The 27,980-nt window shown below is 39.2% G+C and overlaps 1 protein-coding gene and 1 long non-coding RNA gene across 3 annotated transcripts in view; one reads left to right on the top strand and one right to left on the bottom strand.

Moving 5' to 3' along the window:
• Positions 1-27,980, top strand: part of LOC129147482 (uncharacterized) — a 122,250-nt gene that overhangs the window by 75,601 nt on the left and 18,669 nt on the right. The window lies entirely within an intron of this gene.
• Positions 92-25,621, bottom strand: LOC103296854 (myosin-1). Its single transcript, XM_028128280.2, has 39 exons — positions 25,598-25,621; positions 23,800-24,043; positions 23,562-23,705; positions 23,299-23,455; positions 22,211-22,238; positions 21,347-21,458; positions 21,164-21,256; positions 20,969-21,032; positions 20,208-20,306; positions 20,012-20,115; positions 19,721-19,859; positions 19,396-19,514; positions 19,158-19,307; positions 17,131-17,301; positions 15,867-16,179; positions 15,696-15,772; positions 14,362-14,449; positions 14,164-14,281; positions 13,227-13,350; positions 13,002-13,138; positions 12,648-12,903; positions 11,719-11,961; positions 11,444-11,620; positions 10,246-10,391; positions 10,079-10,169; positions 9,606-9,995; positions 8,839-8,965; positions 6,997-7,115; positions 6,677-6,873; positions 5,255-5,438; positions 4,562-4,727; positions 4,350-4,474; positions 3,647-3,955; positions 3,356-3,559; positions 2,899-3,024; positions 2,639-2,809; positions 2,265-2,369; positions 2,044-2,139; positions 92-347 (listed from the first exon to the last, which is right to left on the bottom strand). Exons 2-39 carry the CDS (start codon positions 24,001-24,003, stop codon positions 195-197), a joined length of 5,826 nt encoding a protein of 1,941 aa, XP_027984081.2. The 5' UTR covers positions 24,004-24,043; positions 25,598-25,621; the 3' UTR covers positions 92-194.

The raw sequence follows: 27,980 nt of genomic DNA, 5'->3' as shown, positions 1-27,980 counted from the left end.
CATTAGATGCAAACAAAATGTTTGTTTCTTTATTTGATGCCTAAAAAGGAAAATTTGACACAGTGGGGAGAAAAAGAAACACAAATTCTTTGCAAATAAATTTTTTATTTGCAAAAACTGTAAGTACAAAACAGAGTGACAAAGATTTTCACATTTTGTGCATTTCTTTGGTCACCTTTCAGCATTTGGGTGCATTACTCTTCACTTATGATTTTTGTGTGAACCTCGCGGCTCTTCACCCGCAGCTTGTTGACCTGGGACTCCGCGATGTCAGCCCGCTCCTCGGCCTCCTCCAGCTCGTGCTGGAGCTTGCGGAACTTGGAGAGGTTGACATTGGATTGTTCCTCCTGAGAATGAATGGAAATGCATTCAGGAGTGAATAGAGTTCAGAATGTCTAGGGACAGGTGACATTTGTCTCCAAGGTGCTCTAAAAGTTCTCCTTATAGAACTTCTAAACATCTTAGAGCTACTCCTAAATGGCCAACTTTCAAGCCTCTTCTTTTTTCAAAGTCCTAAGAATGGAACCAGACCTTTAAAAATGCAGGCATGGCCCTGGCTGGTTTGGGTCAATGGATAGAGTGTTGGCCCGAGGACTGAAAGGTCCCGGGTTTGATTTCAGTCAAGGGCAACTATTTCAGTTGCAGGCGTGATCCCCTGCCCTGGTGGGGGAACATGTGGGAGGCAACCAATCATTGTGTCTCTCTCACATCAATGTTTCTCTCTCTGTCTCTTCCCCTCCCTTCCACTTTCTCTAAAAATCAATGGAAAAAATATCCTCAGGTGAGGATTAACAACAACAAAATGCAGACATGCAATCTATAGTATACCAAACCAATAGCCTTGAGTATAAATTATTGCCATTTAAGGCAGTTTGGTAATTAAACAAGAAGTTGATTATTTCCTAAAATAGAGTGGTCTCTGATTATGTTTGAATATATAGCAATGAATTTGAGAAGCCCAGTCCTGGTTTAGTCTCTAGTAACCATGCTTTTTTAAAAGGCTCATTTGAACCACCAAAATATGGCATTCAAATTTAGAACATTAATAAAACTTAAATAACTAAATAATAGAGTTTTAGAGAAAGGTTAACTAAGTCCTCTCTGTCTCTCTCTGACCTTAGAGGTTTAGAGGTCAGGGGGAAAATAAAAATTATAAATGAATACAAGAACTAATTTATGATATGTATTTCTGGGTAGCCATACTTTTATACTTAGGAAATTGATGTTACTTGATCATTATTTCCCATGAATCAGAGGCTGGGGAAATTCGATAAGGTGGAATGCTAAGAATTCATGGTGTATATAATGGTATTTCAAACAATGTTTCCAATATAGAATTACTATTTTCTTCTTGCAGACCTGCAAATCTGTTCTTCCCTTAGCTTTTTATTTTAATAATACACCACCCACCTAGTTAATCAAACCATAACTTGACAAATTATCTTTGATTTCCTTTCTCTCACCTCCCAAGTGCAACCTATTAGCATATCTTGTAGTTTCTACCTCCAAGATAGCTCCACTTCTCTCTGTATGCTCCACTACTCTCCTAATCCAAGCCATGTTTTGATGTACCCACCTATGTCACCAAAAAATCATCCTCCATATAGTAGCCAAAATACTCTTTAAAAAAATATAAACCAGGGCATGACTGACCAAATGCAAAATCATCCTGTGGCTTCCCAGTGTCCCATTGTGCTTAGAAAAAAGCCAGACTTCTTATCATGACCTGGAAGACCATGTTATCCTCCTCCTGTCAGCTCTTCAGCTCTATCTCTACTGCAACCTCCCTCATTATTCTACTTCTTAAACCAGACTCTTTTCCATACAAAAGCTTTGCATTTGCTCTTCTCCATCCCTAAAACAAAAAATTTCCCTGGTTTATCAAATGGTTGGTTTCTTCTCATTCTTTAGACCTTCATTGAACCATTTACCTTTAATCTTTCCTCATTTTAGCCTTTTTTCGTTCATCCCTTTAACCAAATTAGCTTGGACATATCAGAGAACTGGAGGCTGCCTAGTCACCATGAGGGATTCTGAACTCACCGCTTCCTCAGCTTGTCTCTTGTAAGCTTTCACCTTTGCTTGCAGTTTATCCACCAGATCCTGGAGTCTTAGTACATTCTTGCGGTCTTCCTCAGTCTGAAATTATTATATTTTAAAGAGTGAGTTTCTTGAAAGTACAAATACCATCATATTTTGTTGTATGTTTGGTTTTCAATCCTCTGTAGACTGGGGTGAAAACCTAGAGAGACCATTTTCCTTACTTGGTAAGAGAGTTCCTTTACTCTTCTTTCATGTTTGCGTAGACTCTTGACAGTTTCAACATTGCGCTTCTGTTCACCTTCAACTTCTCCTTCAAGTTCACGTACCTGCAAGAAAATGGGCATTTTAAAGACATTTATTATGATGCATTCATTTAATGGATTTCTACTCTTCAAATGTCCTGTAGTACTTATTTTACTCTGCTTTATTTGTAGTTATTGATACCCTAGTCTAATATCCCCCTTATAAGTTCTTGGCAGCAAGGAATATCTCTCATTCATCTCTGTATGCCACACATCATCCAGGAGTGCTAGGTATTGAAAAATCATGCATTGGATTGGAATGAGGTGGGAAATATGCTGATCAGAAGACCCACCCTGGCCTCCAGTTTCTGGATCTGCTTCTTCCCGCCCTTCAGGGCCAGCTGCTCAGCCTCATCCAGACGGTGCTGCAGGTCCTTCACCGTCTGCTCCAGGTTCTTCTTCATCCGCTCCAGGTGGGCGCTGGTGTCCTGCTCCTTCTTCAGCTCCTCGGCCATCATGGCCGCCTAATTAGCAGTAAATTAAAACCATTCAGAAAACTGAGAAGGCACATTAAGATTCATATTTGACCACCACTGCGTTGCCCTCTGCTCACATCAGTGATGGCCTTCTTGGCCTTCTCTTCTGCATTGCGAGCTTCCTGGACAATGTCCTCCATCTCTCCCTGGATTTGGGAAATGTCTGTTTCCAGCTTCTTCTTGGTGTTGATCAGGCTGGTGTTCTGGTTAAAACATCACATTTAAAAATATTAAATACCTGAGAGAAAAATTAGGATGCCCGCTGTTCACAAACTAGTTAATTAAATTAACTAATTGGTATCCCTCCTTGTTACATAAAGTATCTAAGGTGACAATGTATTTTTAAAAGACAGTCAATGCTTGATGTCAAAATTAAGATATTCAAAATATTGTTAATCCAAAAATATTAAATGTTTTAAATTTTGTCCTTCATGAAACATTATGAATAAATTTTTAGATAATACTAAAATGTGAGCAAGAATTTGATTTTCCTTCTTCTGTATTTTTCACTCTTCTCCTGTTCTATCTATTCACCTGGGTGTGCAGGAGCTGGACACGCTCACTGGCATCCAGCAGCTCCTGTTCTGCGATCTTCCTGCTCCTCTCCGTCTGCTCCAGAGTGGCCCTCAGCTCCTCAATCTCAGCCTGCAGCAGGTTGGCTCTGCGCTCAACCATGGCCAGCTGCTCCTTCAGGTCCTCCTGGCCCCGGAGAGCATCATCCAGGTGTAGCTGGGTGTCCTGTGGGATGAAAGATCATTGAGACATCTTGTTCTCAGGGCTTCAACCACCCCAACTGCACTGGGGCCATCTCTTCACCCCATTTACCTTGAGAATGCCTTGTGTGTTTCTGTAGTTCCTCAGGGCCTCAGCAGCCATGCGGTTGGCATGGTTCAGCTGGATTTCCATTTCATTAAGGTCTCCCTCCATCTTCTTCTTGATCCTGATGGCATCATTCCTGCTCCTGATCTCAGCATCCAGCGAGCTCTGCATGGACTCCACCACTCTAATGTGGTTTCTCTTCAGTTGGTCAATCTCCTCATCCTTTTCAGCAATTTTCCTGTCAATTTCAGACTTGATTTGGTTCAACTCCAGCTGGATGCGCAGGATCTTTCCCTCTTCATGTTCAAGAGATGCCTTAATGACAAAAAGGGTGACATTAGCGGGGAATGGAAGTATGTAGTATTCTAGAAATAGGAATGAGTTCCTACTTTTTTTGCCACCATAACACATCTTTATTCTATTATTATAGAAATTTCTACAATGTTCTATTGTTGGTTTTATATATGTCTATCTCCTCAGCTAGATAGTGCCCTTGAGGGCAAGGCCCTTAATTCATCTTTGTTTTCTCAATGTCTAGCATAGTTCCTGACATATAATTATATTAGTTGTATACATGGTCAATTCTCCATCTCCATACTCATATGCAGAGTAAAAATTATTTTTCTTTTCTCTTGATTCATCAATTCTTGTGTGAAATTGACCCTAATTTTTCTCATAATTGTTTTAGAGTGTATGATAATATGTCTACCTCTGCCTCCTCCAAAGCAGCCTGAAGTTCACACTTTTCTTGCTCAATTTGCTTCTTTAATTTTTCCAGTTCATGGATACGTTTCCCTCCTTCTGCAATCTGCTCAGTGAGATCAGAAATCTCCTCTGTTGGTGAACAAAAATAGAGATAGTTGTTCATTGAGGGAAAGCATTATTTAACTATTTGTTAAAGAAAAGGTGAAATGTGCTCACGTTGCAAATTCTTATTTTCCCTCTTTACGGTTTCAAGTTGGTCTAAGGATTCCTCATAAGCATTCTTAATCTTGAATAGCTCTGTGCTGAGGGAGCGGGACTCCTTCTGGGAAGCTTCAAGTTCAGCATGAGTTTCTTCATACTTCTGCTTCCATTCAGCCAGGATCTGAGGGGCAAGTTATGGTCAAGAAATTTAGTGGAGTAGATACAGAGGCAGTAAAGCATCAAACAGACTGTCAAATTACAGCGGGAAGGTTAGGGAGAGGTGGGTGAGATAAGAGATCAACCGAAGGACTTGTATGCATGCATATAAGCATAACCAATGGTCGCAAGACACTGGGGGGCGGGGGGCGTGAGGGCATGTATGGGAGTGGGGTGGGGGGCAATGAGAAGATATGTACACATGTAATACCTTAATAAAAAAATGGAAAAATAAATAAATAGCCATTGGGGGGGGATTTTGTGGAGAAAGTTTAATGTAATGAAACCATTTATTCTAGCATCTCTGAGAGTTGAGATGATCTGGGGTGAAAAATTATGATGAATGAGAACAGTAGAAACCACAAGAACACCCCCCCCCCCACCTACCCATGAAGCAGGAGCTACTGAGTATAGTCCTCAGATGGTTTGAATAAGGCACACTGACGGTAGCAGGATGTAGGATGCTGAGGTAGAAGCTTCTGCAGAAATTACCTTGTCAAAGTTCCTCTGCTTCTTGTCCAGGGCTGCGCAGGCAGCATTAGATCTCTCCACATCAAGCATGAGGTCCTCCACTTCATTCTGGAGCCTCTGCTTCGTCTTCTCAAGGGAGGCACACTTGGCGTTCACAGCTTCTACATGCTCCTCGGCATCCTGCAGACGCTGGGCCAGCTTCTTCCTGAAAAGTGAAATAGGGACAATAGAAGTGAATCGTCGTCAGCAGAACTCGGTGTTCAAAGTGGGTGCAAGAGAGTGATTTCCACAGTCAGACTCTTACTACCATGCTTTTCAAACTTGTTTTGGAGGTCCAGTTCTGTATTAACTCATTCCCACTCTCTTACCAACCAAATGCTGAAGATAACCCAAATTTCAATATCTCTGTACTTCATACTAGTAGTCTGACTTTTAGGCAATCCATGATCAGCCCAATGCAACATTTTACCCTTCAAGGTAGCTGACTCATTAGTCCTTTATAGAATCTTAATATCTACCTTGAATTACTGTTTTCGATATATATATATATAAATCTTCTCCACTGAATTTTGATCTCCAGAGGATAGAATCTATATTTTGCTAATCTTTGTACTAGTATTCTTGTAGGCTGCCATACATATTAAGTACTGAGATGTTATATTAATTGAATTTAAATAAAATATACTTGATTTTTATCTAATTATATCCCCTATTTTATTAGTTTTCATAAAGCCTTTAATAAAAAGCTTTCCCAAATCAATATAAATTTTGCTTTGAGAGCTCAACTCAGAATCTCTTCCACAGCATCCAACAAAGCATTATAATTCCAACGATATGGATATACATTAGCCATAGATTAAATGAATAGATCTCTTCTTAAACTTTCTGTTGAATAAGTAGGTCTCTTCCGTCCACATTCTCCCTCTTATAGTTCAGTCTTGGACTTAGTATTGCATTGTATATTTATGAAACAGTTTTCTTTCTTATAAGTACCACGCACTAACCGATTGCGCCACTAGAGCTCCCAGTTTTCTTTCTTATTACAGAATTTTGTCTACTTTTTATTTTATTGTCTTTAACAATATACTTATGCCTCCACTTTTTCAATATAGCCATATTTTCACATCTCAAAGGTAGGAGCTATGCTTTTAAAGCCTAATTATTTTTCTTTCACAGACCTATCACCTTGGAGCAGTATTTTTGTTAGTTGCTCAGAAAGAGGAGAGGCACAAGAGAGTATAATTAATTGTTATTCTAACTACAACTGTCCCCCTTTTTAAAAACAACCATTCAGCTCCCTGTTCCCTTATGTCCTTTGTAAAAAAACTAGTTTCCCTCGTTTTTCCTTTGTTTTGGGAGCAATGGATATTTGCTCAGTTACTAGAGGTAGCAGATACACTCTGTTAAGAGAGATGCTTCATTTTAACTAAGTCTAGGACATACTTGGCCTCCTCCAGCTCCTCTGTGCGCTGGATGGCGTCCGTCTCATACTTGGTCCTCCACTGGGCAACCTCACTGTTGGCCTTGGACATTGCCCTCTGCAGCTCGGCCTTGGCTTCCTGCTCCTCCTCATACTGTTCCCGCAGCAGGTCACAGTCATGGCGGGAGGACTGCAGGGCATGGGCCAGAGCACTCTTGGCCTGAAAACATAGAGATTGGCAATTTAATTGTATATATTTAAAGTTATATTTAGTAACTACGTTCCTATAGGTCACCAGAAGAAAACAAGGATAATGACCAGAACAATAAAAAGTAAGGCTTACCTTTATCTCCTCTTCAAGTTGCCTTTTTAGTTCCTCAATCTGTTGTGTGAATGCTTGCTTGCCCCTTGAGAGCTGAGAAAGCATCGAGTCCTTTTCATCCAGCTGGCGTGAAAATTCACCTATAAAGACCAAGATCCAGAAAATTCAACTGTACTGTGGAAATTAAAGCTCTAAATTAAAACTGGAGCAGGGAAAGGGAGCTTAGTCAAAACATGATGGAAAGCATGCATTACAACAAACCACCAACATCCACTTCAACCCTGACAAGAAAGTTTATGTAAAAATGAGAAGTATGGAAAATGTTAAGGCAGATTACATGCTTATGAACAACACAGAGATTTATTTGATCACTGTAGAAATTGTTAAGAAACGTGAAAAGTAAATCAAACCAACAGAACATTCTAGTGCCTTTTGTAAACTAGTATTGTACTAGTTTATCTTCCATTGAATCAAAACATTATTCTGTAGAAACAGGAGACTTTGAGTAGTTCCCTTTGTAAGTAGAAGTGATGTTCAAAAGGAAATTGTGGAATCATTTTTATATTAAGAAATGGTCAAGTATCGTTCCATTCCCAGAAGGAGTTGATGTATGAGATAACTGATTATATCATAAACAAAATGGCATTTATTTCTAATTCTTTAAGCACCATAATTCAGAAAATACATTATATTAAATATAGAGAAAAACTTTTCAACACCACTATTGAACTGGTTACCTGGAAGCCTTATCTCTGACATTTAATAAGAATCACAACTTGCATTTTTTATATACCACTAAATTACTAGCAGTAAACATGTATTGAGGAAGAGAAACTGCAAGGAGCATTTTTATTCTTTTAGAATATAGTTTTTCTTTTTCATAAGTGTACTTATCATCTGCATAACAATAATAAAAACCCCACTTTGAGCTTTGTTCTTGAAAGAACAATATTTGAATGAATATGAAAGTGAAGTGGTTCCAACACTTTGATCTGCCTATTGCTTTAATAGTCCAGATGACCTATAAAACAGTTTCCTTCGTGTTACCCTAGGGCTGTGGTCGGCAAACTGCGGCTCGCGAGCCACATGCAGCTCTTTGGCCCCTTGAGTGTGGCTCTTCCACAAAATACCATGGCCTGGGCGAGTCTATTTTGAAGAAGTGGCATTAGAAGAAGTTTAAGTTTAAAAAATTTGGCTCTCAAAAGAAATTTCAGTTGTTGTACTGTTGATATTTGGCTCTGTTGACTAATGAGTTTGCTGACCACTGCCCTAGGGGATGGAGAACTGTAGTAGAAAGATGGATAAGTTGATTGGGGGAGGAATGAATGCAGAGACTCCCCAATTTGGATAATAAACATGCCCTGAACCTCACTGAATGTACCCAGGCTGGGTTGTGGTCCTGAATATTTCCCTACTTCCCCGGGGTTAGCTACTAGCAATTGGAAAGACTTCAGGGAAAAGACTGCGGTAAGCTTCTTGGACAGGGCATCTCATCATTACCATAATTTATCATCTTTAAAATTGGGATAACATTCTAAGGTAATGAGGATAATAAAGTAATAACTTGTTGGAGCATCTTGAAAAGTGAAAATAAATATTGTGAGGATACAGTTTTTATTTAATAATTTTATTATCTGCTTTAAAAATATTAAAAAACAAAAAGCCTGGATCTCTTCATTATTTAAAAACAAAAAGAAAGAAAGCTGTTCATGCCTGTGGCCAATAATGTGCTCGTATGAGTGAGCACCCTTTAGAAAGATAATATGTGATCTCAAGTAAGTCAGTGCAGAATTTTGTTTTTTTAACAAATTGAGCATCCAAGGTAAATTTGTCATTGAAGGTCAACACTAGTAAGTGGCCCACCTGATTCCGTTTGCAGGCGAGCTCTCTGAGCCGTCAGGTCGTTGATCAGCCGCTGCTGCTCTTCTTCCTTTGTCTTAAGTTCACTCAGTTGATCTTCTAGAGTGCGGCACATCTTTTCAAGGTTTCCCTGTGTTCAAAAAGTGGCAGAAGACATCGCAAGCAAGTTTTTCTACCATAGAAATTGTTATTAATTCCAAGCATTCCATAGGAGCTTCAGTACTCACCTATTTTGAAAATCAACTACTTTTACAACAACAAAAAAAACAACTGAGGCCTTAGACTGTGATGGAAAGAGTAACAAGATACTACTTGTGAATTTGTCTTTACTCAACTGGCTTACTTGTAAGAGAGTAATTATATTTGATTCAGCTCATGAGTTCTTTTTGAGAAGCAAATTATGTATGTGTGCTTAAAAGAAAAACAAAAAGCCTAATCAAGGTGAGGTGTTTTAAAAATCTCAAAATGTATAGTTGAATTATATTTTTTAATTTGAAAGAGCTTAAGTTTTCACTATGCATATTCTTTGGATGTGACTCTTCTATAAAGAGTGAGCACTTTGCCCTGTCACATCTGAGTTTCCCCTCCCTCTGACCAGTCTCTTGCCAGATTTCTTACATAAATCTCTTAAAGACATTATTTCTGCTTTGCCTGTTAGCTCATTTTGTTCAACAGATTCCACATATGAGTGAAATCATATGATATTTGTCTTTCTCTGATGGGCTTATTTCACTTAGTATAATGCTCTCAAGGTACAATCATGACTGTACCTTGGCTTTGGAGACACTCTCCATATTACTAGAGAGGTCATCGATCTCCATCTTCATCTCACTCTTCTCCTTCTCCAGTTTCTGCTTGACCCTCTGCAGATTGTCTATCTGCTCCCCAAGTTCAGCCACACTGTCCGCGTGCTTCTTCCTCAGGGTGGCTGCTGTGGCTTCGTGCTGCAGGGTGGCCTCCTCCAGGTCCCTGCGCATTTTCTGGAACTCAGCCTCCCTCTTCTTGTTCATCTCAAGCTGGGCTGAAGTTGCCCCACCGGCTTCTTCCAGCCGCTCGCTGATCTCCTCCAGTTCCCGGGAGAGGTCAGAGCGCTGCTTCTCTGCTTTGGCCCTAGAGGCCCTCTCTGCCTCAATTTCCTCCTCCAGCTCCTCAATGCGGGCCTAGGAGTGATGAAAAACACAAACTTAGCTTGTGTTAGTAATTTTATCATGTTGAATTCCACTGATGGAAACCAGGTACTTACCTGTAACTCCTTGATCTTCTTCTGCAGCTGCATCCCAAGGGCCTGTTCATCTTCAATCTTGCTTTGCAGATTGCTCATTTCAAACTCTTTTCTATTAGAAAAGCACTTGTAAGTCACATAAATACTAATAGTATTTTCCCCAGTAAACTTTTGTCTTTGCTGCTTACTTTTTAAGCTTTTCATCAAGTTGTTGTTTGTCATTTTCAACATCCATTGTGGATTCTTGGGCCAATTTTAGGTCTCCCTCCAGTTTCCTCTTTGCTCTTTCTAGATCCATTCGGATTTTCTTTTCTTGTTCCAAAGATCCTTCAAGCTAAAAGTTAATAATCTATGAATATAGTTCCTGGCATGTTACCACCTTTTGTCCCAAGTTGAATTTGTAAACATTTAACTCAAATATAATCAGCAAATTATTTTGATTTTTTCTTTGAATTAGACAAATTTATCCCACCTCTTACATTTTTATTGCTATTTATCTAGTCTAGGGATTCATCATTTATAAAGTGAAATGCACCTCATTACCACATTTTTACAGTAAACTACTAGGGAGACCTCTTGTCATCTCTGTCTCCCTACTGGAATTCATTGTGTTTGATGCTTTACCACACGGGATAAACACCATAGCAATATTTCCAAACTGTGACCTTTGTCAAGTCCTCCCTTACTCAGACATTTACAGCGGATTCTCCATTCAATATCAGAACATGTTTGAAGCCAAATTTATCTCCCATGTTCTCTGTTTGGAATCCCCTTTGTCCCTGTGAGAGAAAACCTTATGGATTATTATTGCTTCTTTGCTCTTGCTACACTTCTTGTTTAGAGAACCCTCTCTTTTCTATATCTTTCCATAGCTTCTCTTCTTTCAAGCCCAGATAAAGACCCATTTTGTTTATACAGTTTTTTCTTCCTTCCTTCCCCCTAATTTGTTTTGCCCATATTATCTGTTACAACTAACTGTATTTATTTTATTTTATTTTTATTTTTTTTACTTATGTGTCCATATTAGTTCTAATAGCAGGGTTAGAGGCCTGGTGCACAAATTTGTGCATGGGTGGGGTCTCTCAGCCTGTCCTGTTGGGAGGAGGGACTGCAGGAAGTTGGCTGGCTCTGGGAGCACACTGACTACCAGGGGGCAGCTCCTGCGTTGAGTGTCTTTCCCCTGGTGGTTAGGGCATGTTATAGTGACTGGTCGTTCTGGTCACTTGGTCATAAGGGTCACTTAGGCTTTTATACATATAGATAATATTCTATACTGTGTATTCATTGGACACTCCTGGAAATACTCGTTACACTGTAAGAATCCAAACTCATGCCCACTTAGTTACAAAATAAAAAAAAAATTATTTTACATGATGTTAGGCTTACATCATCCACTTGTTGTTCAAGCTTGGTTTTAGCTTTGGTCAGGGTGTTGACTTTGTCCTCTTCTGCCTGCAGGTCATCCAGCGTCTGCTGGTGGGCCTCTTGGAGGGCCTTCTTCTCCTTGGTCAGCTTAGCTATGGTTTCATCCAGGCCTGCCATCTCTTCTGTGAGGTTTTTCACCTAGAAGGTCAAGGAAGAGATTGTCTCTACTATAAAGCAGCTTATTGGATGGTAGAATCTCTATATAGTATAGCACTATAGCAGAATATGTCTCATACCTTGTTCTCTGTGGCATGTTTCTCCTTTTCAACCTTGGCCAGTGTCAGCTCAAGGTCATCAATGTCTTTCTTCAGTTCTGAACATTCGTCCTCCAATTTCCTCTTCTTGGCCGTCAGCTCAGCATTGATCTCTTCCTCATCCTCGGCTCTCTCAGTCACCTCTTTGATTTTGGCCTCCAGCTGGATTTTAGTTTTGATCAGCTGGTCACACCTTTCCTCTGCATCAGCTAAGCTATCCGCTTCCTAAGAAGGAACAATAGACACTTTTATATTTTAGTTCTCTGCATATTTTCAGATTATATTAATATTTTGAAACCAAACCATTAAATTGTGTTTCAAAATGTTAGGTTAATTTTTATTAGCTTTCCATCATTTAGGAAATATTTATTGGACAGTTACCTCACTGACGATAAAATAAAGGAATTGAAGTCATGGTTCCTGGTAAAATTATGACACAGTTTTATTTCTAATGATGGTGTTCAGGGCACACCACCTTAAAATATGGCCCTTTGGCATACTGAAAATATTAAGTTGAAGGAGTTTGAGAAAATGGCAGAAGAAGAAGGTTGTTTGACCTCCTCCCCTCATCCTTCTTTCCATAAATTTCCCATGTGAGGAGGAAAAGAGACATTTTTATCACCAAAAATGGGGAGTTGGGGGCCAACAAGGCTGTATACATAAGCCTTATTAAATTAATCCTTAACTTTCTAGTTACTTCTTCACCATTAACTATCCTTAGCACAAACCTGTGTGTCTTGTTGATTCTTTTAGTAATAATGTATATGAAAATTTATAGAACATTCTAAGCATTTGTAAATTAGGAAAGATTGATAATAAGTCTCTTGGTAAGGTGGAATCTAGAATTTCCCCTAGCAATTGCTTAAATAAAATTTTAGCATCATATTACAAAAATGGGTTCTGACACTCACAGATTGAACCTGGAGTTGTAGTTCGTTTTTCTCTTGCATCAGAGCAACCATTTTTTCTTCCAGCTCTTTTCTCTTGGCCTCAGCCTTTGCAAGGTTTTCTTTGGCTTTCTCAAACTCTTCCTTCATGTTGGCCATCTCCTTCTCTGTCTCAGCACTCTTGAGGAGGGGCTTAATCTTGAAATACAGCTTCATCCAGGGCCAGTGCTTCACATTCATGAAGGCACGGACATTGTACTGGATACAGTAGATGGACTCTCTGTGATAGGAGCAGAAATTTTCAAAGTCAGGTTATAACAGGAATCAGAATTAAAAAGTCTATGCTGATGGAGTTTAGTGAAGTATCCCTATTAATACCTTCTCTCCACCATCTTCTGGTACTCCACTCTTGCCAAGAACCCTCTGCACCTGGCCTGGGTTCGGGTAATCAGCTGCGCCAGCTTTTCATCTCGCATCTCCTCTAGGAGCCCCAGAAGACCAGCTTTGAAAAAGACCTGTGCATGAGCAGAGTTGTAGATCAGAAATTTTACATCAACCTCAAAGCGACAGGAATAACATTAGGTAGACTTCAGAGACTATTACCTTGGTGTGACCAAATTTATACTGATTGTGGTCAATGTCAATGGACCCAAGAAGCTTCTCAGAAGCCTTCTTGCTGTCAATGAATTGTCCTTCAGGGATAGCACTTGCATTTAATACCTTGTATCTGTTTTACAAAGAAATGATATAGCTGTTGTCATGAACAAGAAGTCTTCCTGCCTTATTATAGAAACAACATAGCTGTTGAGTAGTGTAACAAACACAAACAAGAAATCATATCTACCTCTTTTTATTCTCCATATATTCAAAGACTCAAACTTTTGGTATTTCAATAGAGTCAGTTAAATTTGTAAATGTATCTTTATTGTTGAAAGTATTACAGATATCCCCTTTTTCCCCACTGACCCTCTCCACCCCACTCCTTCCCACTTCCCAGACCTTCACAGCACTATTGTCTGTGTCCACTATTGTCTATGCATATAAGTTCTTTGGTTAATCTCTTCCCACCCCCACCGCCTTTCCTCTGAGGTTGGTCAGTCTGTTGCATGCTTCCATGTCTCTGGATCTATTCTGTTTGTCAGTTTCTTTTGTTTATTAGATTTCACATATAAGTGATATCATGTGATACTTGTCTTTCTCTGACTGGCTTATTTCATTTAGCATAATACTCTACAGGACCTTCCATGGTGTCTCAAAGGGTAATAGGTCCTCTTTTTTATAGCTGCATATTATTCCATTATGTAAATGTACCACATCTTTTTTATCCACTTATCTACTGATGGGCACTTGGGCTGTTTCAGATCTTAACTATTGTAAATAATGCTTCTATCAACATACGGGTGCATATATTTTTTCTGATTGGTGTTTCGGGATTCTTAGGAAATATTCCTATAAGCGGGATCACTAATGATCCTTTCACTAGAAAATTAAAGTAAATAAGAGAAATCTCTTAAAATAATTAATGGTGAAAAAGTCTGACCTCTGTTTGAAGTCTGCATAAACGATTCTGCTTGGAAATCCCTTCCTACAGATTCTGATGCCTTCCAGCACACCATTACACCTCAGCTGGTGCAGGACAAGTTCATGCTCCATGGCCCCTAAAAGAAAAGATACACATGCCTCATTCCATGGTCTAGCACAAACACAGGAGTTTGTGGGGATATCAGAACTGTCTTACCGGGAGTCTTGGTTTCATTGGGGATGATGCACCGTACAAAGTGGGGGTGTGTGCTCCTCAGGTTGCTCATCAGCTTATTCAGATTTTCCTGTGAAACCATATGAATATTTGCTTTAAAATGTATACTATTTTCAGACATTCATACATACAGACATAATCATGCTCCATGGCATTCATTTAATACTTCTTAAATTTTTAATTATTTTTACATTTTATTTTTCAATTACAGTTTATATTCAATATTATTTTGTATTCGTTTTAGGTGTACAGCATAATGGTTAGACAAGCATATACTTTACAAAGTGTTCCCCCCAATATTTCCAGTACCCATCCAGATTAGAATTTGCAAAGATTAGCTCTGGAATTTCCAGATTCCTAAAATGGTCTTTTTGTGCATTATATATAGAGATTTTGTCTCCTAGGTGTTTGAAGTGGTTGTTCACTGATGTTGAGTCTGATAGAATACATTGTCAATTTAGTATGACATTCTAAACATATGGAAATGCTTCCAGCCACTCTTTTTGCCTAGATATGTGATCTGGTTTTACAAATAAGTCAATGTCTTTCTCCAAATCTCCATTTCTTTCTGTACCTGCCTTACATGTGTATCCCCTTCCCTATCACATGCTTATTCCTTCTCATAGTTGGAGATCTGTGTCCTCCTTCTGGTTCCACAGTGAGTGGCCTTTTAATGCCTTATTCTGGGAACTGGCAGAAAACTGACAGCCATGTTACCAAGTGTGAGATGTTTTCTAAGGAAATCCTATTTTTTGGGAAAAACTAGAGCTTCAGTTTTTGCCAATTGGATTGTCAAAAGTAAAGTAAATTTTCCTTAAAGGGCTATTTTAAAAATCATATCTGGATTTGTGTGTGTGTGTTGTTGTTGTTGTTGTTGTTTTTTAGATCAGCTTCCAATTCCTACTACTATTCTATCCTCAGATTTTGAAATCTACTCATTTCAGTCTATGCCAATATTCGCCTAAGCACCTGCATCATTTGGAGGCTCCCAAAGGCTCAAGAAAATGTAATGTTTTGTTTAATCCTACCCCATTAGAAACTTTTGAGTGTCAAATGACCTCATTTCCTGGCCTCCAAATTGAATTTTACCATCTGATACTTATTTCTGCAATTCACGCTCATCTCTCCTGAGGCCTGTGTCTCCTATATTATACTGAGTATCTCTTCCAAAGTGCCATAAGACTCAGTTCTACCTGCTGACCTCTCTCCTTGAGTCATATCCAGTATTATAATCCTTGCAACATTAATTCCCCTTTCCCACACAGTAAAATAAAGTTTAATTTTCTGAATTTAATTAGAGAAAATGAAGTTTGTACCCTGAAGAGAGCAGACACGGTCTGAAAGGAAGAACCCTTCTTCTTGGCAGCTTTCTTTCCAGCAGCAGCATTAGCCTCTAAGGGGAACCGAGAAAGCACAACAGTCATAGTACAGGCTTCCTCACATGAGGTTTCAGACATTCAGTAAAAGAGAATTCTATCGAAAATTACCTGCTTCAGCGGCTGCTGCTGCATAGGAGAAGAGGTAGGCTAGTACCTTCAGGGAACACTTCTGGTACAGGGCAAGCACAGTCTCATTCAGGGGGTCCTTGTTCTTGTCAAGCCAGCCGGCAATGTTGTAGTCCACGGTGCCCGCGTAGTGCACCAACGAGAAGTGGGCCTCAACCTTGCCTTTGACAACCTTGGGCTTCTGGAAGTTGTTGGACTTTCCAAGATGCTGCTCATACAGCTTGTTCTTGAAGGAGGTGTCTGTGGCCTTGGGGAACATGCACTCCTCTTCCAGGATGGAGAAGATGCCCATAGGCTAGAAGGAGCATAACAGGATTCAATACCAGTCTATTCCAATGACTCCATTGTCTGCAGGAGCCAAAGCCACTTTGGTGCTGTCACTCTGTTACTAGAACACTGGACTGGAAGTGCTGTGAGAGCAAGGCCCTTGGTCTGTTTGGTGCAATGACAGAGCAGTGCTAGACATATGGTATGTGCTTAATTTTTGTTGAACAACAGTACATGGAATGAGATTATGTGTATATAAAACAGCATTGTGGTGGTTTCCAGAGGGAAGGGGGTTGAGGGAGAAGGGGGTCTTAATATAAGGTGACAGGAGAAAAATTGACTTTGAGTGGTGGGCACAAGGTGCAATATACAGATCTTGTAACATAGAAACCCACACCTGAAATCTATGTTTGTGTTGACCAATGTCATCCCAATAAATTTAATGAAAATTTAAAAAAATATGTCTATATAAATGTAGCTCACTTTTAGCAATAGGTTTACCAAAAATTTCATGTACATAGACATCAAATAATATAAGTAATATTTTGAAAAATCATATCTGTATTTCTCAGTAGCCACCTCCTTCCAACATGACCAGTGATCAAAACATTATGGAAAAAATGTTTTAAAGTTAATGTTGTTTTTACAGTGACATTGAACCCCACTGCTCTATGGGTCTTTGGACAAACCAGAAGGGTATGAAATGCCACAGTCCCTTCTGGGCTCCCATCATATTCTTGGGGATAACTGAGCCCTGGGATTTTAACCACCCAGACACCCCTCTAGGTGTCTGAACAGATTCTGGGTGCTTTCCGAACACTTAGCCTTTATGCACAAGGGGATTCTACTATCAGAGGGCTTACAGCCTGGGGCAGTGGGGTTAGAGGCAGCAACTTGTTATCTGGAAAGAGTTAGAGCAAAGAGGTGATGGTCCCAAGTAAAGAGGAGCTATCCCTGAGGATAGCATTTATTTCTTTACCTTCTCAATGAGCTCGATGCAGGCAGCCAGGTCCATCCCGAAGTCAATGAACTCCCACTCGATGCCTTCCTTCTTGTACTCCTCCTGCTCCAGCACGAACATGTGGTGGTTGAAAAACTGTTGCAGTTTCTCGTTGGTGAAGTTGATGCACAGCTGCTCCAGGCTGTTATACTAAATAAGTATAAAATACAAATTACCATTAATCTTATAATAAAAGCTTCTCTTGGATAGGGGCTTTTCTTAATTGGTAAGCCCAACTGCCCTCAGGATGGTATGGCTTCATCCTGCCTGTCTTTTTTGCTGCTGTGGGTGAGGAAGTGTTAGCACCCTTGTTGGAAGTATCTCCTAAGTAGGAATAAACAGGGTCTGAATGATACTCCCTATGCAATAAAACAATTATTTGGTTTTCACAATATATATTTTTAATTATAGGTTTCATAGTAATTTATCTCTTTATGTTGTATAACTAGCTAAGGTTGATACATCTGAGACACTATGATCTCTGTGTTGTTATTAATAATAGGAATAAAAATTCTTTTTTTTTTTTTGGAATAAAAATTCCATAGCTAACCTTCGTCGAACATTTACTATATGCTAGACACTGTGCTAAGTGCTTATATAAATTATTGCATTTGATCCTCCCAGCTGCCTTTTTAAGGTGGTACTATTTGCCCATTTCATGGGTGAGGAAACACTGTTAGAGAGATTATGTAACCTGAGCAAGATCCTGCTGGTTAGGGGCATGGCAGGGCTCCAAAGCTTTGACACCAGAGCCAGTGTTTGTACCCAGTATTAGAACTTGAGGAGATCTGCTATGCTTTACTACTCAGGACACTTAGACCTAAAAATAATTGTGAATGCTATTGTGTTAGAATAGTGTCACCATACACAGAAGTCGAAGAGGTTCTACCATACAGATGAACCTTGCAAGCATTATACGAAGTGACAGAAACTGATCATAAAGGGCCATGTGTTGTATGGTTCCATTTCTATGGAATGTCCAAAAGAGGCACATCCATAAAGACATAAAAGAGATTAGTGGTATCAAGGGCTGGGGGAGCGAGAAGTGAGGAATGATTTAACGGAATAGGGTTTCTTATTGGGGTGACGAAAATGTTCTAAAAATGATTATTGTGATGGTTGCACATATCTGTAAATACATTAAAAACTATTGCATTAAATAGGCAAATTTAATGGCATGTGAATTATATTAATATATCTACTTAAAAACTCAAAGACATTGCAAGTATGCAGTGTTGTTAGTTTTCTTATTTTAAAAAAGTGTGATATGTTCTTGTTCCTGTTTGGTGCCAGATTATTCCTTCCCATGTGGGCTTGGAAATTTCTGGAATGCTCTTGTTCCTAAAACTCAGAAAGATTCCTCCAGTGTCTACCAGTCAGGAAAAGGTATAGGAATTCTACTTGTGGATCAGACACATCTGAGATACTACTGTCAGGCAGAGGACTTCACTTCGGTACCCTTGTTTCCTAAGATATATTCGAGGTATTCTCTCTCAGGCAGATGAATTTGAGTTACTTTGCAATACCACATCCATCCTCTATACCTGGATATTTCAGGGCAGATAGGAGCCTTGAAATCTCCCTTTGAATTTGTCATTCTCTTCCCCACTGTCATCTTTGTTGTCCTCATTACCTTCTGTATCACTTAACAAGTATTATGTGCTTGCAGTTTATGCTTAGGGATTAAGATACAACAAGCTCGTAACTGGCAGAATGATCTCAGAAGTGAGTGTGCTATTTGGAGTGGTATGTGATTTACCTATCAGTCCTAGTTGAATTTGTCCTGTGATTGGTCAGATACCATTCCCATTATCCAAGTTTACTTAGGTAGGAATTGACAGAGGTGGAGTTTGAGTCCAGACCTGTCTCTTTCCAAGTTTGTGCCCTTCAGTCTCCCTTCACATGCCTATTTAGTTTGTAGTACAGCTATTTCTGAGACCTTTTTCAGTATTGATTGCAGCAGCATGATTTGTAAACTTCCCTGCTCAAAGTTTCTGATGACTCACATCAAAGATCTCAAAGCCAGCGATGTCCAAGACCCCAATGAAGAACTGCCTGGGCTGCTTGGTGTCCAGCTGCTGGTTGATGCGGGTGACCATCCACAGGAACATCTTCTCATAGACGGCTTTGGCCAGAGCACCCACTGAATTGATCACCTTCATGGACGGAGTAATAACTTGATGTTATTAAAGATATGTTGTGAAGGCTTAGGATGTGTATCATTCATTAAAGTCGTGCACTTACCTGCTGTACAGTTTGGCCTTTGGTGACGTACTCATTGCCAACCTTGACCCTAGGGTAGCAAAGGGCTTTGAGCAGATCAGCAGAGTTCAGACCCTGGAGATAGGCCGCTTTGTCAGCAACTGTAGAGACACAATTTAGGAACACAACATGATCTGATGTGCACCCCACTATTCATAGAGTAGTGAGAGCATCACTATAGAAAGTCTGTGCAGGAGTACATTTCTGTGTGTCCCATCAGAAGCTCAGTTGTAAAGGAGACATGAGTTTGGAATGGACTTTTTGCCTAGATTCTCCTGTTAAACCCAGATGTAGCTACATTTTATACCTTCAGTGCCATCTGGCTCAGCTTGCTCCTCACGCTGCTTTTGCTTGAATTTCATGTTTCCATAATGCATTACTGCCCCTGTGAGCTTATAGATGGCAGCTCTTTCTTCAGAAGTGAAGCCCAGGATGTCAATGGCACTCTACCGGGAGAAATGAGAGGATAACAATTAGGTCAGAAGAGACTAACTTATTTAGGAGAATTTATACTTATCCTTACGACACACCTATAGTAGGTTGCTATTGTCATTCCCATGCATAATGTAGTTTTATAAAAACTGCATGTGTAACTTACATCCGTGGCTATCAACTCTTCTTGGTCATCAATGCTGGGGACTGTAATCTCCCCTTGACTGACAAAGGCATAGTCATATGGGTTTGTGGTGATCAGGAGCATTTCTGGGTACATAGAGTTCAGGAGATAAATTGTACATTTCAAGTTGTTAATAAAAAAGATTAACTTTCATCTGTGAGTTTAAGATCTTTCTTACCAATCAGTTCTGGCTTCTTGTTAGACATGATCTGATAAAAAATATGATAACTTCTTTCCGCCTTTAGCTGGAAAGTAACTCTGGACTTCTCCAGAAGATCTGCAATGGAAAGTAGATATTAGATTGGAGGGAAATTGTAAAGTTCCTGGAGTGATTTGGCATTTATGGTCATCAGTTATATTTTATTGGCCCCTTGAGATTTCAGCTGAATGTTCCCATGAGGTACCACATAGTACATCTCTACAATGGCAGTTGCTCTTACCATCTCTAGAAAGAAACTAAAGCATGCTGGCCCAGGCATATTCATCTCTCATACAGAAGATGCCTGATGCATAAAATGTAATAGATTCTTTAACTCCTCCTCCCCAGGGTCTCTTCTCACTTTATAATAGAGGAAATACTAAAAGTGAAATTTGTCAAGGCTCAGACTTGGAAGCAATCAGACATATTCCACCCAGAGGCAACTCATTTATCCCTAGTGTTAGTTTTGGCTTTTTTCTTAGAAAATTTTGAGGTCAATTCTGAGGCTGGAATAATTCAGACAAGCCTAACAGCTCCTGCCAGTTATTACAGAATCATTAGCTCATGACTGACATGAATAAAGTACACTGTGGACTCTGGTTAAGATTGGCATTAACTGTGGGCATGTTTGGCAGCAGAATAGTATTAAACAAGCTCTAGGCTCAGCAGGAGCTGCAAGATGTTCCTCCAAACCATCATTTGTCATTCTTGGATTCTATTTAAGAGGTCCTGTTACTCACATGTTTCAATATCAGCAGAAGCCAGTTTCCCTGTGGTACCAAAGTGGATCCTGATGAATTTACCCTTGCAAGTAAAAAAGATGTTATGTGAAAAGCTTGAAGCACACAAGAAAGATGAGATTGAAATGATAATTCAGACATGCTTTCTCTGGCATTTAAAGGCCAAGAAAACCCCTCTGTGACCAAGACACTTACAAAGCGAGAAGAGTTGTCATTCCTCACGGTCTTGGCATTGCCAAAGGCCTCCAGCAGGGGGTTGGCACTGATGATTTGATCTTCCAGTGTCCCCTGCAAAGGCAAGCGCAGTGCTCACATCTGAGGCTCCCCACTTCCTGAGAGCCCCGACAGTCTTGATTCTGACTCTGGTATTGGACTCACCTTCATTTTGCCAGAACCTTCCTCTTTCTTCTTCTCCCCAGTAACTGCAATTGTTGCAAAGTACTGGATGACACGCTTGGTGTTCACAGTCTTCCCTGCACCAGATTCTCCGCTGTCAAATGGTGACCAAGCAAATATGAGAAATTAAGCCATGAAACTACTTCCACCATAAGCATTTACTACCTAATCATCTATTTTATGTCTTTATTAGAGTCTCCTAGATCTTTTTCTGTGCCTATGTATAGCTCATATTACTTGTTTGCTTATCATTGACAAGATATAAATTCATTTATTCATTATTCATGTAACACATATTTCTGCAGTGCTTAAAGTATGCCAGGCTCTCTTCTAGGTGCTGAGGCCTGGGCATGAGTGGTCCAAAAAGCAGCCACTCAACAACTAGGTAGGAAATTAAACTATTGGTTTAAAAAACTATGAAAAAATGCAAGTGTTCTTCAGTTTCCATAGACCAAAGATATAGCCCAAGTTAGGTCTTTGAAGGAATAGACATTCCTCAAGTAGGCCTTAAAAACCACTGGTAACATTCCCAAACTACTTAACCTTCAGAAGGCTGTACATTGCTCACTGAGCTGTACCGGGTTTAGGCCATGTCTGGAGAAGGGATTTTATATCTCCTCCCAGGTAAGTCCTGTGGAACTTTCAAGACTCGACTAGAATGATGTAATTTGCGGCATTATTGTTTTACATTCTGATACATTCTAAAATCCTAAATAAAGTGAAAACAATATCTAGTTTTAGGCTGATTATGCTATTGCTTTAGTACGTGGGCTAACTTTCTTCTTTTGGTTTTTATTGTCCCAGTGAGAATAAAATACTAATAAGACTCAGAATAGGAATACATACGTGATTAAGATAGACTGATTCTCCCGATCTGGAAGAAAAATGGTGCACAATCAGCATATCTACTAGTTACACAAACAAAACTTTGTATAGGGAAATACTTAGGGCATTGAACGTAAGTGTCATATCCAATGAAGTTTTTCAATATATTATTGTAAAATTATATATTATATTATTCTTAAGTTGAGGAAGAGGAAAATATAAAGTGTTGTCATATCTTAAATTCCTTAAGCCCCCACAGGAAGTGTGTCCTTCTGGTTTAAAATAAAGAATAGTACTTTGCAAAGGCAGATAGACATATTCCCTAGTTGCCATGTGTGGATTTCAGTGTCATGCTGAGTGCTGATAATGCATGCAACTGAAAAATGCAGAATATGCTAAGGGTTTGGGCTGTAGTTTAACTGGTTAAAATAGTATTAAGCTAAGGTTGAGATTTACTTTCTAAATGGATCCATTGGCCACACACACACACACACACACACACACACCTTTGTGTCATGGCCACAGATTGCAATCCTAACTTTGCTCAGTCTTCCCAAAAGTATGGCATAGGGTCAAAGAAAGAGCAGGTGAAAGAGGGTGCTTCAATCAAAGTAAAACCCTTTTAAAGAGGAAAAATAACAATTTCTCTTTATATGCCTGTAGCCCTTAAACACCCTTTCATTCAAAGAGAGGAGGATATCATATCTGAAGTGAGCTCTGATGATTTAAAGAGATAAAAATACTTCTAAAAGCATCAACAAGAAACTTGGGCACTAAAATGATTGAATACATTTTTTATTTCTATTCAGACAGTTATTCATCTTACTCTTGCTATTTAAATATGTAAAATAAATCACATCTTTTTAAGCAGGGAGACTAAGCAGACTAATAGGGATGGGGCAGTTGCCTGCTCTGGTAGATTCATGGAGGTGGAATCAGGAGAACTGAATTTTAGTTCCCACTTTTACAGTATGTACCTCGTGTTTTAGTCACCTCTTCTGGACAACTAGTGGGTTGGATTAGATTATTTCTAAAGGTCTTTATAGTTTTAACATTTTCTGATTATAGGTGGTAAAATAATTGATAGGAGAACCAACTGATCTACTCACCAGTCAGCATGAACTGATAGGCATTGTCAGAGATGGAGAAGATGTGGGGCGGGGCCTCCTGGCGCTTTTTGCCTCGGTAGGCAGACACCACCTCTGCATTATACACCGGCAGCCACTTGTAGGGGTTGACGGTGACACAGAACAGGCCTGAGTAGGTCTGCACCAAAAAGAAAAAAAAATAATTATTTTATGGAGACCTTAATTACTATTTTTTGAAAATATTAACTACCTGTATGAGCAGAAGGCCATGATAAGGATCTTACATAGATCATCCAGGCTGCATAGCGCTCTTTGAGGTTATACAGCACAGCGGGCTCGTGCAGGTGAGTCATCATGGCCATGTCCTCGATCTTGTCATATTTGGGAGGGTTCATGGGGTACACCTGGTCATCTTTCACAGTTACAGTCTGCAAAGTAAGAGAGGCCAGATCAAAAAATTAGTGTCAGCTCACCTAAGCCAAAATGCAGGCCAGTCTAACCCTCTCCAGGTGTTTTACTCACAGCTCCTTTTTCAGTCTTGACTGTCACCTTCCCTGATTCCCTGCTCTGCACTACTGCTTTCACAAAGGACTCTTTAGGGTCCACCACAAACACTGATGACTTGGCATCAAAGGGCTTGTTTTGGGCCTCAATGCGCTCCTTTTCAGACTTTCGGAGGAAAGGAGCAGCCTCCCCAAAAATAGCCATCTCCTGGTCGGAACTCATGGCTGCGGGTTATTGATGGCAGCACAGTTGAAGACTTTGCCTGGCATAAGAAGAAAAGATAGTATAGAAATTCAGAAACTGAACCATTAGATTCACATTTAAAAAGAAAACATCATATGATTTTCTGACCACTTTGCTGTATGTCTGAAACTAATACAAAATAATATTGAAAGTAAACTAATTGGAAAAATATCTTTTTAATTTAAAAAAAGAAAAAACATTCTTTATTCACTGACCAGCTGAGCATTGAGGATGACCCCCCTCCCTGGCTTGGCTAGAGAAGAAATGTCAGTATCTGTGTTCCATGCCAGTGCTGACAGACACTTAATCATGCATTTGGAAAGAGACTGTTGTAACCTGGCTCACTTACTCTTTGATATTATAGTTGCTTTCTGAGTCCTGTTACATATGTATATTGATTTTTATAAGCTGCCTGTTATTTATTGGTTTATACAAAACACAATGCAAGATGATGGCAGGGCGTTCTCCATGTCTTCCACTTACTGTCCTTATCTTTCAATTGGATGATAAGTACCTTGCCGGCAGGGAGTACCTTTCCCTCTATGGCATCCTTCACACCTCTCAGAACACAAGGTGGATGCAGCAGATAGCTCAAAGCTGCCTTTGTGAGTAAAAAGAACTATAGAAATAGGTTGCAAAAATTCTAGGAACTATTTTGTATGTGGTGAAAATCTTTTCATTCTATGGATTTGGATTTTCAAAGACGAATAAAGGAAAGCCAAATGTGAGGGCTTTATTTTGCATCATTTTGTTAAAATACATTCTATTCATCAATTTCTCTTGTTCCTGTACCATAATTTTGACAAACTAAGCTTTTTCACCTGTCTAGTATTTATCAAGGACTTAAGATAAAGTGTTATTACTTTTATTTTCTTGCTTTATTACTAATACTATGAAAATTTCACAAAAAATTTCAAGATTAGTCTCTTGCCACTTAACATTCATTAATCCTGTCAATAATGATAATAGGTGATCTATTTTATAATAACAAAGATATCTTTCCAGGAAAACTTAAAGCACTCGGGCAGACTTTTCCACATTTTCCCAAAGTCCAGTGATTAGAGTGACACAATTAAAATGCTTTGTCTTACTGAAATTATTCATCATCATTTTCCATATTTTAAAAATTTTCCATTTTACAGATTATGAAACAACATGCAGATTTAAGCCACTTTCCAAGGCAAGGATTCAATCTATTTAGACAACATCTCTAGTTTTTTATATTTAGTGCTGGGTAAAAGCTGTAGATAGGAAATTTACATTTTCTCTATAAACTAATAACACTGAAATGTATTGCATGTTAGAATTCAAGTATTTAAAAGGCAAACTGCAGTGTTACAAATAGAAAAATTATGTATAAAACTACTAAAGACCTGAGAAAGCATTTTCATATATGACAAAGGACATAAATGCATATGAAATCACTTTTTAAGTCCCCCTCAGAATTTTTCAAGGGAAGTATGACCATCCATTGAATTGAAATGCTTTTATTTGATGACCCCTAACCACTCTTCAAACCACTGCAGAAGGTTTCATGCACCCTTGAGGAATGAGAAAAAAATCAGTATCTTACCTTAGAGCTACAACCTGGAGTGGATCAGAACTGCAAGAAAAAAGATAAATTTCTTCTGAATTACATTCTGACAATCCCCAATTATAGCATGCATAATTCTTAAGTCAGGACCAGAAAATGACTGGGGCCACTAAAACGTCTAATTAAAATTGCTCCAGAGTACGTTGGTGCCTCACTGGAAGAGCTGCCAGGGGCAGTGGGAGCCAGGATGTGTGGCATGGCATGTGTGAGGGCAGCCAGGCATCCCTTACCGTCCTTCGCACAGAGCCCTGTCCTCTCACACACTTACCTTGAAGCTTTATGAGGAAAGACAAGTCATAGTCATTCCAAGGGCACTTTTATAGCTTTATGAGGAAAGACAAGTCAGACTCATTCCAAGGATACTGTTATAGGATCAAATATGGAAAACACGTAGCCTCCTCCTCTTTCTTAAAACATGTTTGGCAAAACATTTTTTTGGCAATGAAGGTCTCCAAACATAATTCCCTTCATATTAAAGATGTTTGGATATAATTAGAAATATTTCCTCTCTCATTGGGTTAAGTATATGAATCAATCTCCTATAAATAATTTGAGTTGTTGGCAACCTGAAAGTGAGGTGCTGTTTCAGAGGCGCTATGTTCTGCAATCCCTGGACCTTTTTGCCTGTTGCTCTTCTGTTTCACTGAGTCGACTGTGGGAAGTCTTGTCAACTGACTGCACAGTTGCAGACATCACACCAGGGAAGGACGATTCTGCTTTTTCCAGAGAAATGTGAAAAGACCCTTAGTTCCTCCCAAGAATGCATGATACTTTTTATTCGTTTTGCTTGGAAATTTAATTTTAACATTTGCTTCATGAAGAGCAGCCAAAGATAGCTTCATTTGTTTTCCCTAGCCAGTCGTCTCGGATTCATTGTCACATTATACCACTCCCACTTCAAACGTGCTCCAAAACTGGATTATCTCTCCGAGCTGAGTTGTCCTGCTTCTCTCACTTTTGTTTGTTTTTAATGCAAGCTGCTTGTGAAATCCTGTTTCCTCTATGAAATTCAACATAGGAAAATATAAGGGGAAAAAAGTGCTTTTCTCTATCTATAAATCAGCAACTATGCCTTCTCTTCCATCAACTACCCATGGTATATATTTCACATATATATTGCTTACAAACAATATCTGAACACTGTGTTCTATTCTAATTTTTAATTTAAAAAATATTTGTGTTATTATCTCTGTGATCTCTTTATGTCAGCATTGTCTGTCTGGAACTGACATCAAATTTGCTTAACATACCCTGTTTTGCTATCATTCCTGTATTATTGTGCTTAAATTTCTATCAATTTAATGGACAGAGGTTGCCTTATGAAAGCAGATGCCTGGAGATACTGGTTGTAATGGTCACATGATAGTATTAGTGTAAGAGACCATCTAATCCATATCACTCATCTTACTAATTATGCAACTGAAATCCAAAGAATAGAAGAGAATTTTCACAAATCCCACAATAATCTAGATGCTGGTCACCTGATGCAATGCAGTGTGATTGCTGTAACACTCTTCTACCTGGGGTGTACTAAAGCCATCGGGGGAAAGGGTCTTAAAGGAGACATTCTTCTGAGAGGGGCTTCCCTAACCAACTCTTAACCCACTTCGTTACCAGAGGTACATCATTTCATTTTCTTACATGTCCGTTTACTTTATAGGGCATCTGGAAAATGTGGGTAATGATTCTCAGGAAGATAAAACATTTTAATAATGCTCTCAATAGGATTTGATGGGAATTTTAAGAGCCTTTTGACCTGCTCTGGATAGATTTTTCAAAAAGTAGAATATAAGACACCACTTTTGGTCATTGTCGCCAATTATGATGCATGTAAGCAAGTGAAAGAAGGGCCATTGCAGTGAGGACAATTACAAACCCTTCCTAAGGCTAGTGCTACCTGTTAAACTGCTCACATCCAATTTGAGTTATTGTCTCACGGTGCCATTTAAACCAGTATATACTTCCTTTCTATTTAGATGGAATGTTACCTGTTAACTTTTCACTTATGCTGCCCAGGAAGGTTATATGTTTGGCTGTGATCTTAACCGAATCTGGTTTAAAAATCAATCCTCTAGGAAAACTCGGAGTAATTAAGAGTGCCACCATTATCTGCTTTTTGCACCAAACTCATACTCATCATTATGTGTGTTGAATATATATTTAAATAATTTATTTTGAGATTCATATTTTATTGATTACACAGGAAGCCACAAAGTCTGGAAACATAGGCTAATAAACAGCTTACTGATGTTCAATATTCTCTTTGTATCCAAACTCAATAGCCCCCTGTAACTTTCATAGGGAGGTCACATCAGACTCTTTAATGTCATATCCATTACCTAATGCACACACTGTGAATATA

The sequence above is a fragment of the Eptesicus fuscus genome, chromosome 20, assembly GCF_027574615.1.
Source record: "Eptesicus fuscus isolate TK198812 chromosome 20, DD_ASM_mEF_20220401, whole genome shotgun sequence".
Classification (NCBI taxonomy): Eukaryota; Metazoa; Chordata; class Mammalia; order Chiroptera; family Vespertilionidae; genus Eptesicus; species Eptesicus fuscus.
Note: the sequence above shows the minus strand (reverse complement) of the source record. Positions and strands in the feature narration are given on the sequence as shown.

Coding starts and splice junctions, on each gene's coding strand:
- LOC103296854 (XM_028128280.2), bottom strand. CDS start 24,003: ATGAGTTCCGACCAGGAGATGGCTATTTTTGGGGAGGCTGCTCCTTTC. Junction 14,450..15,695: donor CCGTGTCTGCTCTCTTCAGG/GTACAAACTTCA, acceptor ATGGTTTCACAG/GAAAATCTGAATAAGCTGAT. Junction 4,475..4,561: donor GGAAAATAAGAATTTGCAAC/GTGAGCACATTT, acceptor GTTCACCAACAG/AGGAGATTTCTGATCTCACT.